General features: G+C 34.7%; 1 protein-coding gene across 1 annotated transcript; it reads right to left on the minus strand.

The window, feature by feature from the left end:
• Positions 1-2232: 2232 nt before the first annotated feature.
• On the minus strand, positions 2233-13081 carry LOC131065185 (protein NCA1). The gene is made up of 8 exons (XM_057999634.2): positions 12803-13081; positions 7704-8019; positions 7301-7541; positions 6830-6975; positions 4395-4482; positions 3646-3792; positions 2966-3118; positions 2233-2722 (listed from the first exon to the last, which is right to left on the minus strand). Exons 2-8 carry the CDS (start codon positions 7973-7975, stop codon positions 2648-2650), a joined length of 1122 nt encoding a protein of 373 aa, XP_057855617.2. The 5' UTR covers positions 7976-8019; positions 12803-13081; the 3' UTR covers positions 2233-2647.
• Positions 13082-14650: the final 1569 nt, after the last annotated feature.

Raw genomic sequence — 14650 nt, forward strand, 5'->3', positions numbered from 1 at the left:
TTCATCATTATTCATCACTTAACTCTACAATTTTGGAATATAAGGAGCTATATAAGGAAACATGCAAACCTCACCTTTTGACAGAGGACATAGATAACGAGATCAGAAAAACATAGAAAGAAATTGATGACATAGCAGATAATATAATTGGTTCATCTGGACATATATCAGTTTTTGAGCAGGAAATGGCAGTTTTTTAGGAGAAGTTAGAGAAACTTGAGAAAGAGAAGGCAAGGATAAGGTCAAATGCCCGGGAACTTAAAAATAAACTTGGTTCTAAGTTGGACAATCTTATCACTCAGAGAATTGAAATATCTAAGGCATTAGTTCAAGGAGAGTGATCACCGGAGGAACACATGCATTATATCACTGGCATGATCCAACAGACTGGGGCGACTTTGAATGATAGCAAAAGGTTTATGCAGAGTCTGAATTTAGTTTTGGCATATATTTTTCAGATTGAAACCAACCGGTTACAGACTTTGAGGTGAAATTTTTGCACTCGTTTGATTATTTTTGACAACCTTTGTCATTGATGTCAAAAGGGGAGCAGTAGAGAGAAAAATGCTTGTACAAAGGAGATCACTTGCTCAGAGAGAGCACATCTTTTTGGAATCTTTTTGGACTTCAGTTTTTGGAAACAGTTTTTGCATTTTTCTCATGAGTGTTGCCATCAATGTCAAAGGGGGAGATTGTTAGCATTCTACACTCTTATGAGAATAGTTGATGTTGTCATTGATGGCAAACATCTGGCAACCAACTGGCAACCATTCGGCAAATACCGACACTGGCAATAGATTTCTACATACACCGGCACCGGCATGCATTTCACCGACATTGGCAACAATGCATACTTGCACTCAGGCCGACATGGAATAAACTTTTGTTTATTGTATTTTAATATAAATATCTTTTGTAAGCCAACATGGTACATTGTAATAGACTCATATATATATGAGATCTTATAGGTCATTTTATGTAAGTAGATGGATGAGAAGTATAAGGCAATTTTGTATAAGGTGATATAATTGACAACGAAGATTTTGATTATTATCTGAACTTAAACCGATAACCTGGCATGAGAGATGTTGTTTTGAGCAATACATTGTATTAGATTTGATAATCCATTTTGTAATCAGTGTGACTCCATTTTGTAGTCAGTGTGACTCATTATTGAACAGTGAGCTCTAAGTTGTTGCCTCCCTGCATGTGCAAGCCCCTCATTGTAAGTAGTATTTATTCATTGGCCAATGAGTAAATATTGTGGGTCACAAATCCCACCCAAGTTTTTCCCCCACCGGGTTCCCTCCCACCGTCTCTATTATTTTTGTTTATTGCAATTTAAATATTCTGCTAACCGATTAGACACTGATTCACCCCGCCCCCCCTCTAAGGGTCTTTAGGACTGTCATTGAATCTAACGATATCTAGTACTCTCTTCCATTGATAAGTTAATATTAATTCATTGAAAAACAACTTAATATTATATCATTGTGAGTGTATAATTATGTGAGAGCATAATAATGTAAAAGAGTTGTTTACATGTAAAAATTTAAGAGTACATATGTAATTCATATTATTGAACAATAAAAGCAAACAGAATAATATTTGTGTGTTGTCTTGCTCCTCAAGAATAAAGTAATAGCATTATGAGCAACTAAATTTAGCTGTTACTTGCAGTATTTATGCTCACTTCGTAATATTAATGGCTAATCAACTCCCATTGACCGAGTATAAAACTGCTCTAATATTTGAAAGGCTAATATAAAACTATTTCTGAGTTTAAAGCTGCGCATTATTTGTTATCTGGGGCAAATAAGAAATGACGTGCTGCTCTTATTCTCGGGCATTTCTGAAATCTAGGGTTGAAGTTTTGAATCGAATTAAGCAGTTCCTTAAACAAAATAAGACCGCAAACAAATCGCCTCTCAACTAAGATTTTTTAACTTCTAGAAAAAAAGATGCCTACGATACAATTAATGAAACACTGAAACCTGAATAGTTTTAAATTAACTTGTATGCAATGAAGCTATGTTTGAAGAGCAGAATAAAAACTGTATTTCCACATCTAGGAAATTACTCCCAAAAGCCAAAAAATGCGAACCTCTTTGTTTTCCTAATCCATGAATGGTAGCCCAGACCCAAGGATTTTTCAAAGTCAACACTTGAGAATATGTAATATGTTTGCTATTCTTAAGTATTAGCATGATATGAAAAGAAACTGACAAATCATTTAGGTAAAGAAAAATCATACCCCAGATTACTTATTATTGCAAATAAGTAGTATGAGGACACAGGTGATATGCCTAATACTCTTGCAGCTTAGGTTCGATGCAATGGATAAGAACAATGTACATCTAACGTCTAGCTACAACCATTTTACATAAAGGCTATGATCCTCTGCATTTGCATTGGAGCGTCATTTTGAAATTTCCATCAACAGCGAAAATTACCCAAAGTTCCATGGTGTGAATATACATACATGGAAAAACTTGGCACACACCACATGAGTTGTAGGTTCTAACTTCTTACTACAGACATATACAGTGATTCATAATGTAAATACATAAACCATGTAGGATATTATATGGTACACTCTTTAATATGTATCCAGAGCTTCATATTGCTTATTTAAACAAAAACAACTTCAGGTTGCCGCAACGGGAGCAGTATTTCGACTCTCCTTGAGCTGGTCATGAAGAAATTGTAAAACTGAAAGCCGCTGCAAGATGAAAAAGGAAGTTCAAAGTTTAGACACTGAAAGAAAAGAAAAGTTGCCCAGTGACTAAGTAAACAATTCAAATTGCTATGGATTAAAGTTTTTAAAAAAAAAAAAAAAATTGTTAAGTCAAATGGTCAAACAGCACCGTTGCACTCAACAGTACAAGGATAATTACCAGCATTGATATTCCATAAAAGATGTATAGGAGGGCAGGCAAGAAATGCCGCATCAAACATAACTTACCCTTTTCTCTAAAGATGGCTCCTCGCTTGGTTGTAATGAAAGACATTCCAAGCTTTTTACTGCTTCTTGAAATCCTTCAATAGCAATTTCTTCATTACCTAGGCCTCTGTTTACATCCGCAACCTTAGCTAAGGAAACTGCGACATCAAGCACCTGCAGTCAAAACAGATGAAAGTGAACAACTAAAAATGAATTTGTATAGAGAATATCTGAAAATATCACAAAAAAAGTAATATTGACATTTGCAACTGATATATTCATGAATATGTCCATTCTGAGGTCTATTATTTGCCACTTTGGTTTGGCTCCAATGCATAGAATTATACATTCATGAAATCTTTAGACAAGTTATTTTGCTTCAACAAAGATACCTAAGTTTCCTGTAATTTGATTTCTTCTGAAACAATGACAGATACTCCTCGAATAGTTGTAGACTTGTGAGCATTACATATAATAGAATAGCTTAGTTCACTGACTCACTAATTATTACTACACGCATGAGGAACGAGCTTCATAATCTTTGGAGTAATATGGCTTGATTTTCATGGGAAGAAGCAGAAAACCACCAAAGCATTAAAGAAAGGTGCAAAAGCACAATATAAGTTCCATCCTAATGCAAACTAGTAACTATGTATCCAAATAAGAAAAGCGTGACTACATTGATATGTCTTTAAAAAAACCTGTGAGGATAGTTTTGTGTGATCATTAATAGCCTTTCTACGAATATCCAGCGATTGAGAATAATGCAATTTTGCAGCTGAAAGATCTCCATCGTAATATTTAAGATCTCCAATTTTGTTTAATGAAACCGAAAGTGTATGTACAACCTGCAACAAAATTATCAGCAGTTATTTGTTGACAAAGGCAAATCTAATTCATAAGGCAAATCTAATTCATACTTGCAACTTTATTATTTATATATATATATATATATAGAGAGAGAGAGAGAGATGTAACTTGGCATGTACACTCACAAAAGAGAAATTTTAGAACACATTGCGAATCACCCCATAAATGTTAAGCAAGTGTACAGTCAACTATGAACAAAAGTGCTCTGTTAATGTATGATTCACTGAGATATATATATATAGGGAGAGAGAGATATCTGTAGATATATAGAGAGAGAGAGAGATCTCTAGATATATATATAGAGAGAGAGAGAGATCTGTGACACAGCAAAACGTATTCAAAATGTAACTTGGCATGTACACTTGTAAAAAGGAGATATTTTAGAACACATGGCAAATCACCCTGTAGATGTTTAACAAGCAACTGTATATTCAACTATGAATAAAAGTGCTCTCTTAATGTATGATTCACTTTTATTAACAAGATTAAGCTTTCCCTTATGTTCATTTCATAATTGTCCCTGCAGCTACTACAAGAGAAATGAAACTCAATAAGAGGTAAACGTCAACTAGAGATAAACCTCTGGATCATCAACAGATAATTTGGAAAGAAACTCAACACTTTCGCTGTAATATTTGACCGCCCCACCAACATCTCCCATTGCTCGACTGCACAATTTAAATAGCAATTAATATACTTGACTAAAATAACATAATTTAGTAATTTCTCGAGTAAAATCCAATTAAATGTGGAAGATTCAAGTTGCAAATAAATAGCAAGTAAATGGAATACATCAACAGCCCAGAGCTCTAAAGATGGAGAGAGGCATAGTATGTTAGAATAATGTATTGTTTCTTTAATGGTCATCTAGTTGTCTAGTTTGCTTAGGTAGTTTCTATTTCTGGGTTTAGTTCACGATTGTTTCTTTTACAAACATCGTCTTTGTAAATCTATATAAGGAAACTTCGTCTCAATTGTTCAATATGACATCGAATTATCATTAGATGGTATCAGAGCAGGTTGGATGGAGTTTTTCAAAATTTGACGAATTTAGTAGCCTCTTGATTTTTGGCAAATGTTTTAATAAAAAAATTGTGGGGTTTTGTTTTTCTAAAATTTGAGGATTTTTAAACCAGTTTTTTGGAGATTCAAGGGTGTTTTCAGTTGGTGGGCATCTGACTCAAGGGTTTCTTCGGAAAAAAAAATTGGGCATCGTTTCCCTTTGTTCGTGCGGATTTTTTAGGGCCTGCATCAGATTTTCTAATCAATTTTTTTAGCACCACCTACATTTTTTTGTCTGAGTTTTCGCCGCCGCACGTTTGTATTCCGCGACTTTTCTGTGACTGTGATATAGCTACGATTTTCCCAGCGGATTTTCGCGCGTTCCGGCAGCACGGTCTTTTTGGCGTATTTTTTCTGGTTTGGGCCCGCGAACATGGTGTTTCTGAGTGGCGATCTTGTGCATCTTTTTGTGTGCGACATGTTCTATTTACTACACGATCGTAGCTATGACTTGAGGCGCCGTTATTTTGTGCGATTTTCGCTGTTCGTGACTTCTGCATTTGTCTCCTGCCGTCTTTTCTCAATCCGGCTGTTGAGATTGCTTAGGTGGCTAGGGTTTGGTGGAGTCCGTGTTTGTTCCTTCTGCGATGAGGATATTGGTGGGTTTTTAATTTTTTTCCCATATAAAAATTACTTTGTGGGTTTTAATAATTTTTTTCCACAAAAATTGTTCATGTGTTTTAATAATTTTTTCCTTAAAAAGTTCTGTGAGGGTTTTATATATTTGTCCATAAAAAATTATTGTGGGTTGTGTGCGATTTTTTGCCTTAAAAATCATTTTGTAAAAAAGTTTTACTGTTTTTCCTCATAAACTAAGTTTTGTATTTTGATCCGTGTCTCAGATTTCGTGTCCGATTTTGATTGTGTCTAGTCGTTTGTAATTCACAATGTTCACGTAGGATTGTGTTCCTGTCTTAGGGTTTTTACCATTTTTTTCCGAAAAAACGATGTTCTGTAAACTTCAGTTTCAAGGTTTGACGGTTTTTTCCTCAAAAATCGTGGCTTCTTGCAATCTGTTTTGGGATGTTGTGCTCACCTGCTAAAGTTTGTTGAGGGTTTGCCGATTTTTCCTCAAAATCAAGGTTTCAGTTCCATCTTCATCTCAGTGTCTCTAGCTACAGGGAGTGATACCTTTGTCACCCAACTTCAGGTTGGACAACTTGTGAAGATATCCAGAAGTTCTGCAGATTCTGGGAGAGTCAGTGACAGGCTCATGTCATAGATTGTTCTGAGAAGAAGGGGGCAGCCTTCTCTGTTTTTCTCTCAGTTGGTAGAACGATGACCATTAAGGGAAGGTGTTAGAATAATGTATTGTTTCTTTAATGGTCATCTAGTTGTCTAGTTTGCTTAGGTAGTTTCTATTTCTGTGTTTAGTTCACAATTGTTTCTTTTAGAAACATTGTCTTTGTAAATCTATATAAAGAGACTTCGTCTCCATTGTTTAATATAACATCGAATAATCATTACATAGTAAATTCCCCGAAGACACTACAAAACATCTGTTTTGGTAACTTCTAGTTTTATAGATAAAATGCAAAGTGTATCTCCTCACTGAAATCAGTGCAGGACAAACAAAGGCATGTGTCATAAATTGTAATTGTAACAACAACTATAAGTCCAAGAGTAACCTAATATAAAATTATACTTTGAATTACCTATTCAATCTACAGTAAAGGAGGAGCATCTAAATGATGTTATCTTATTTCCAATAAAAGAGATGCCTAGCCTCTTTGAAAGGACTCGCGAGGCTAAGTGTTTCCTTTGTTGCCATTTATCACTAAGCAACAGTTCCTTTGTTGAAAAGTTTTCCAATAAACAATAGAAGGTTACGGTTTAACTTTCCCTCTTCAAACATTTTCAATGCTCGTGTATTGTAAACAAATGGGCCACATCTGTGTTGTATATATATATATATATATATATATAGAGAGAGAGAGAGAGAGAGAGAGAGACCAGCAATCCCCAAGCATGCCAAGAACAGCCCCTAGTTGTGAACATAATTCTGGAGTACTTTCAGTCCTTCCCATCTGCTCATGAATATCCTCTGCACACATAGTTAGCCTTGACTTGGCACTCTCCAAATTCTGGGCCTGAAATGCCTGCAAATGAAATTATCAACAAATTGGAGTAACCATAGTTATCAAAATTATGGAACAAATTGAAGAACCATATTTATCAGAATTTGGGTGAACTAAAAGTCTTTTGAGTCACAGATGTCAATAATTCATTGGTTTACTCTAAATATTAAAGGGATTTTTTTATGAGGAATACATTATCATAGATACTTAATAGCCACAAACACAACTAGAGTATACAGTATAAAAGAACTTGTTTACATCCTTTTGGGTAAAACCTATAATGATGATATATCTAAATAGTAGGCAGCGATTTTGAACTTCCAAAAATATCTATTTTCAAACTTACTTTCATGGCTTGCTGCACAAGGAAGCTGCCCCTTTCCAAAGAAACATCCTCGTAGACAACGTTCTTAAATTGTTCATTATCTTCTTTTTCCTTTGTATCATCCGAATGAGATACTGTTCTCTTGATTCTAGCATGACCTTCAATAAACTGATCAACAAGTGCTTGAAGATCAGGATCGGGCTCAACTTTATTGATGTCTGCTCCGCATAAAGGGCAATCCTCAAAGCGCAAAATGCAGACTCTGGAGACAAAATGAAGAATGCTCATCACTAATATTTGGATAAAATGTTGGAATAGCTAATGGCAACATAGCAGAAGATCTATATTAAAAATTACCAGCCAAACAACCATAATAAGAACACTGGCAACTTTCAGTTATCTTACTATCCAGAATAAAGCTTACTTGCAATATTTATGGCCACATGGTACACATTTGCTGCTTTCATATAGTAACGCTCGACAAATTACACAGCTAAATGGTCCTATTTTAAATGACTGGGAATCATATCCATAAGGACACTTTGGAGCTTCTCCTTTCTTTGAATTATCCTCTTTCTCTCCCCTAGCCTGCTCAGAATAATTGTTTTCATCTTCTGTCTGTTCTTGCTGGACCTTTTCTACCAAGTTTTCTGCATTTTTTTTAGCTGTTCTTGCAAAGGGGCATACAGAAGTCATTTTTACGGCTCAAAGCAGAGCTCCTGCCTTACACTGCCAAAAACCTGCACAATTGACCTTACAGTTCAGAAGCTATTCATATTCTAAATAGGAAAAAGAGGTTCGGTTTACAATTCAAGGATATCAACAACATTGCAGACTTCAGAATACACAACTGTGAAGAATTGGTGCATTTTATATTTTTATATCAGTCTAATGAAAAATTAAATGTTCCAAGGATGACCGAAGTCTTGGCATAGAATTTTGGAAACAAGCAGCCATATGCAATACAAGAGTCCACATGTCAGAAGTAAAGAGACAACAAACCCCAATATAATTCCAATGAAAGATATATCAAACCAAATATGTTGTTCCCATTCTAGAAACCGAATTGTTTCCCTTCAAATTTCATTACTTTTCAACTTAATGCTCCATGATTTGGTAGAATAAACCCTAACATCCAAACTTAAGACCAATTCAATAAACATACCCTCATAAAAGTTTCTGAAAAGATTTAAAAAGAGTAAGGAAAAGAAAATCAGACTTGCCTCTACAAATATGCATTTTCATAGCCACAACATTCAAGCTCATATTGAACTACAGTGATGTGATATGTATTGTGAACCTTACAAATAATTCAAACAGAAATTTATTCAGAAGCTGCCCCAAACCAAAAAAATATTCTCATTATCAAACCAAAGAATGGGTGAGGCACAGAAAAACTATTACAGACCATAAAAATATCCAAGAAAAAATTAATATCAAAATGGTAAAATTCTTTGGAAAATCAGAACTAACCGTAGTGGACAGAGATTAAGTGAAATCTTAATACTGTTCAGCAATTAGCCCAGTTTAATATGTTGAAAAATGAAGATAGAATGTTACTCGATATTAAGTAATTAGTCATATACAACTAATAATGACAATAATTACAATAGCTCGTGTCAATAATCGTTTAACATCAAACTCTATTAATCAACATAGGAATTTGATTAATTGATCTGGCAGATCAGCAAAATAAAATTATTGTTTGTATTGTCACATGTCATTCTAATACCCATCATTTATCATGAAATAAAAAGCTCTAGTTTCGTTTTGTGCTTCGTTATTTCTGCTTATTCTTTTCGTGCCTACCACTTAATCTGTATCACTTTGTATCAGAGTCTTCAATGTTGTACTGTGATGGGGAGCTGCAACCGAAGGCTCTCTATAAATAGCAGTTACCCCTCCAACCAACAATTCCATTTTCCTTTTAGATAGTTCGTATATCATTGAAGTAGCAGCAATAATGCATTTGCTTATCCTCGCATATCTCCATATAGATATCAACAAAATTTGTTAGACAACAGATATGGTGACTTAAAGAATTTTATCCTTTTGTAGCTTAATGGGAAATCTACCTCCATATGCCATTTTCCAGGTTATTGGGAAGTGTGCCCAGAAAAAGAAAGTTTTCATGGTGCCATGAAAATATATACCAATTAGATCAGATAATCATACACATTTTGTTTCAAAGGTGAGATTGAATTCAGTGTCCAGAAGGCTATTTGAACTTGCCTTGAAAAGTTTGTCAAGATCAAATTTCTCCAAGAGTGCTGAAATTTTCCCAGTATGTAGATCTACTGCTTTTGATCATTCTTTTGCTGCAGTAAACAGAGCCTCAACAAACTGTAGATAGCACATACGCATGACCTTGGAATGTATACAAAACTGGAAAGTACTCAGCTCGATATTCGATCTTATGAGCAATAAATTCTGATGATTTCAAAATTTCTTTTCTGCATCTCTTTTATGATTCATTTTCTATATTGCATGATCCAAGTATTATAAAAGTTGTTAACAAGGCCCATTTTTCTTGTAAATGGTCAAAGTCATGAAATGATATTTTACATCAAGAACGGTACTTGTTTTTACCTTTCTTTCTTCTCTCCTGCTTGAGATAGGCTTGTAGAGTTCTAAATTATTCTTTAATAGAACCTTTTATCTTACCGTTGAAGGCAAGTTCAATGGTTTATGTGGGAATTTTCCAAGCTCATTTAAGCAAAGCCTGTTAGTAGATCGTTGATTTATGCTAATCTTCTATAAGCTTCTTCATTTTCATTGCAAAGCAGGATGCTCCAAATTTTGAAGGCTTATTCATCTGCATTGCTTTAGTGGCCACTTTGCGCCTTTACTTTTCCAAGTATGAATTTGTTCTTTACGCCAATATGTCTAATTCTAGGCGTTAATACAAAAAATTTATTCTTTTGACTATCTGTTCCACTTACTAGATCCTGTACAGACATTTAAAGCAGATTGTCATTCATGAGAATTAATTATGCTTAAACCTAATACTAGCAGTAACCTCCCTTGGTGGAAGAAAGCTCACACACAGATTGTCATTCATGAGAATTAATTATGCTTAAACCTAATACTAGCAGTAACCTCCCTTGGTGGAAGAAAGCTCACACACATTTATCCCGGTGGTTATCACAATATAAGCTGTATAATACACATCTTAGATGCAAAAAATTGGTTCAAATCACTAATATAAGGGCTACTCTGCCCTCAGTTGTTATTTACAATTCTTCGCATTAAGTAACCAGTATTTTTCTAATAAATGTCAAAGGAAATAGATTAAAATGATCTACATGCAAAAGTGATTTAATCTTGGATTTCACAATGCATTAACTGTTTTCTGCTCAACAAAATTGAAAACTTGAGAAGGCAAAGCCAAAAGAAGTTTATAGGCTGAACAAAATCCTAGCCTCAATTTTTTTTCTGCAAATCAATATAAGCTACGGCCAAAACCCTATGATTGGAAGTTTCTAGCTACCAGAACAGCTTCTTCATATTTGATCAACAAACATGAGCACCTAAAGATTGAAGGCTATCATATATTGATTCCTGCGATACTTTTCTTGATGACCTGCAACAAAGGTAGGGGGCGAAGATGTTGAAAAAGCTTGTGTAATCTTCTTTCTGACATCCAAAGAGGTTACTAATTTTGCTTGTTTTGATTTCTAATAATCAATTTGTTAATATTTCTAGTACGAGACAAATTGTAATTTCTGTTCGCAATACACCAAATTCAGCATCAGTCCATACGTGAGCCTCGGCTCTATTTTGAAAACCAAGAGATATTCTTTGCAAGCATTTTATCTAAGTATGATACCCGTTTTTTAATCATAGCTGTCATTTTGAGCTATAGAGTTTTTAGAATTAGTACCTAGTGTCATTCAATTTCTTAAATAAAATCTAAATATTTTGTGATTTTTGGATGAGGGTATCATTAATAGAAGCCCTGTATATCTGGCAAAAACAATTCAATTAAAGAGTCGATGCTTCCACGGTCCATAATGTTTAAAAAAGGATACAATAAGTGATCTTATAAATATTACACAGCTTTTCCAAAAGCCTTTTTGTAAACACATCAATTTCTTCAACGATTGTGTGAAAGCATGAGTTACAAGATTCACCGAATTTTATCTCCCACAAGCTTGCCTAGTTCAAACTCTATAACAGTTTGTGAGTTTTGTGTGAAGTCATTATTGATTGATGCCTTATATATATGGCAAAATACAATTCAATTGAAGATTTGATGCTTCCACAGTCCATAGTGTTTTAAAAAAGGTTTCTGGAAAAAACTGAATGATCTTATCACGCGGCTCTTCCAAAAGCCTTTTTCTAAACACATTGGTTCCTTAAACAACTGTGTGAAAGCATGAGTTCGTACAAGATTCGCTGAATTTTATTTAATATCTTCAACGCTTGCCTGAGCTCTAACTATGTTCGTTGTTTTTGGGAACAGACCAAGCAACAAAACCAGACTCCATAATTTTAGATTTAAATGAAGTATTTATCAAATCCAAGATTACTTGAATCCAAAATTTCTTAAATTTTTAATCTTTCAGACTCCAATACGCCCGAAGTGACCTAGCAAGTTTTGGCAAGCCAATTTCTCCACAACCGACAATCTCTCATTCCATTCCTTATATTACTTTATTCATCAATACTAATGCTTTCACCCGACAACATCTCATTCCATGCCTCTAAAATATTTATCATGATTACTAATGATGGAGGTGGGGCAATGCCTAATTCAGTCCAAGGGGCCATGAAGCCAAAATATAAAGGCTACAAATAACGAATTTGAATTTTATACATAATACAAAGTTAATTGAAAAAAAAGGCCTCCTCTCCATAAGTTGGATTTTATAAGCCATATTAGCATCTTGATTAGGCTGTAATCTAAAAAATCGCACTCACCTTTACGTTTTTTTCAAAACTCAAATAAAATAACAATTACAGAGACCACGGAGACCACAATCTTGCAGCCACATATGAGGGATCCCTAATACCCTAGCCCCGACACTTGGCGTTATCCCTCTTTTCTAAGAAAATTAAATAACATAGCAATATTCATTTCATGAAAAAGCAATAAGGATGTTAAAACGGCAAAGATGAACTCACAAATATAACAAATAATAACCTATCGCAAACCGATATTCTGTTCCCTTATTAATCGTAATAAACATATTGAGGATATTGTGGTCTAGGCGGAAATGGGGACATTCATCAGAGCGTGATCCATATTCCCAAGGGCAATAAGACAACTTATGATTCCAAGAACTCATTTGTTGAAGTATAACAGTTCATGATTTACAAATTATGTTACACGTTCAAATCTAATCCATGGTTAGAATGCGATTCAAACTTACTTCAAATTGTGTCAAAACTCAACTGTAATCTCATACAAAATTTGTCAAAAACAATTTGACTCGATGCGGCAACTGAAACAAACCAAAACAAAAACCTAAAATGATTACCCATACCCAGACCAAGAAGAACCCTCAAAAGAAGACCAACCTGCCAAATACCAAATTCGAAGCCGCTGCAATCAATCCCGATTTCAAAGTTTGTTGAACCTGCAAACCCGCTTTCAGCCTGCAAATATCGTCATTCAAAACAGATTTTAAACTTTTTTCTTTACCTAAATTGCTCCCTTCTGCGTCAAAATGTGTGCTTCTAACGATACCCTCATTTGAAAAATCACTGACAATTTGATTATAATCTATAAATAATTCTTATATGCCACTTGAATTATCCTGGACAGTTTTTCTGGGGAAGTTTTCCAAGGCCTACGAACGTAGGGCTAATATATATTCGAGCAAAATCAATATTATCTTTATCCTCTTTTTCTTTTTTAAAGAAAAATGAAATTTGACGTCATCCTTGTAAGGATATAAAGCTAAATTTAGAATTGTTTTCTATTATAAGTATTTTTAAATTAAATTTAATTATTATAGGATAAAAAATTTATAAGTGAGCAATACAAAGATAATTCTTATGTCTAGTGAAATTCATGTCATCATTAGACAAGTGCCACATAGTGGCTAGTACTTACTATTTAGATTTGTAATAGTAATTGAATTCTAACCCTAATTAAGTCGTAATCTTATTTGAACCCTAATTATAATCCCTAACCTAAATTGAATGCTAATCTTAACCCTTACCCTAACCTTATTTTAACTCTAATAAAAGTTATTTCATGTAATATAGCTTCTGGATTAGATTGTGTTAGTTATTATGGATTGTGAAAAACTAATATCTCTAATAAAAGTCCTCTCTCTAATTTCAATTATAACTATAATCTAAATTCAATTGTATTCATAATCTCTTTGAATCCTAACCATAATTTAACCCTAACCCCAAATCAAAAGTTTTACCTATAAGGCTAATTGATCCTTAACCCTAACTCCAATTTAACTTTATACCTAACCCTTATCCTAATTAAATCCTTACCTTAACCATATTTGAATTATAACCGTAGTGGGAAGGAGTATTGCACTTATTCTTCTTGGGACAAGGAAATGGAAAGGCTGTGGAATTTGACAAAGAACAGTGGCTACAAGTTTGTGGACAAGAAGCAGAACAGAGATAGTATAGTTTGGACTCCACCCTCAGCTGGAAACTTAAAGGTCAACTTTGATGGAGCAACTCGCAGAAATCCTAGTAAATCGAGATATGGAGCCATTATAAGGGACGAATTTGGTAATTTTGTTGGTGCAAATTTCGGTCCCTTAGGAATCACAACAAACAATATGGCAGAAATTGCAGGGCTATTAGCTAGTTTGGAATGGAGTGTGGGCCGAGGTTTTCGCGACATAGAAGTAGAGGGTGACTCGCAAATTGTCCTGAATGGGATAATCAAACAAAAATTTGAGAATTAGAAATTGGAGGCGTGTCGCCCCAAGATCCAAAGTTTATGTGACAGCCTAAATAGATTCACTTTTAAACACATATATCGAGAGGGCAACTCGGCAGTGGACTGGCTGGCAAACAAAGGAATCGATTGCGATGGACCAAAATGGATGTCTGAGGTAGAGGAGTTACTGGACGGTCTGCTTTCGGTCCTTGCTGCAGATAAAGTCGGGATTCCAAGATCTGGAATTGGATAACAGAGATTTTGTCTGAGACAGGCAGAGTGCATCGAGGAGAGGCGATATGATATTAGTTTTGCCATGAGTGCACATAGTGTTCGAGGCCTATCAATTTCTAGAGTAACTTTCTACAGGGGTCGGTTGATTGTAAGCTGAGGCAAGTGTACAATGAGTTTTGGCTTGCTCGGGCATCAAAAATGGATAAACTTTGGTGAAATACGAACTGGAGACTGGAAGCAGGTAATTGTTTCTTTGACGGGAGGATTACATGGCA

Source organism: Cryptomeria japonica, chromosome 10 (assembly GCF_030272615.1).
Source record: "Cryptomeria japonica chromosome 10, Sugi_1.0, whole genome shotgun sequence".
NCBI lineage: Eukaryota > Viridiplantae > Streptophyta > Pinopsida > Cupressales > Cupressaceae > Cryptomeria > Cryptomeria japonica.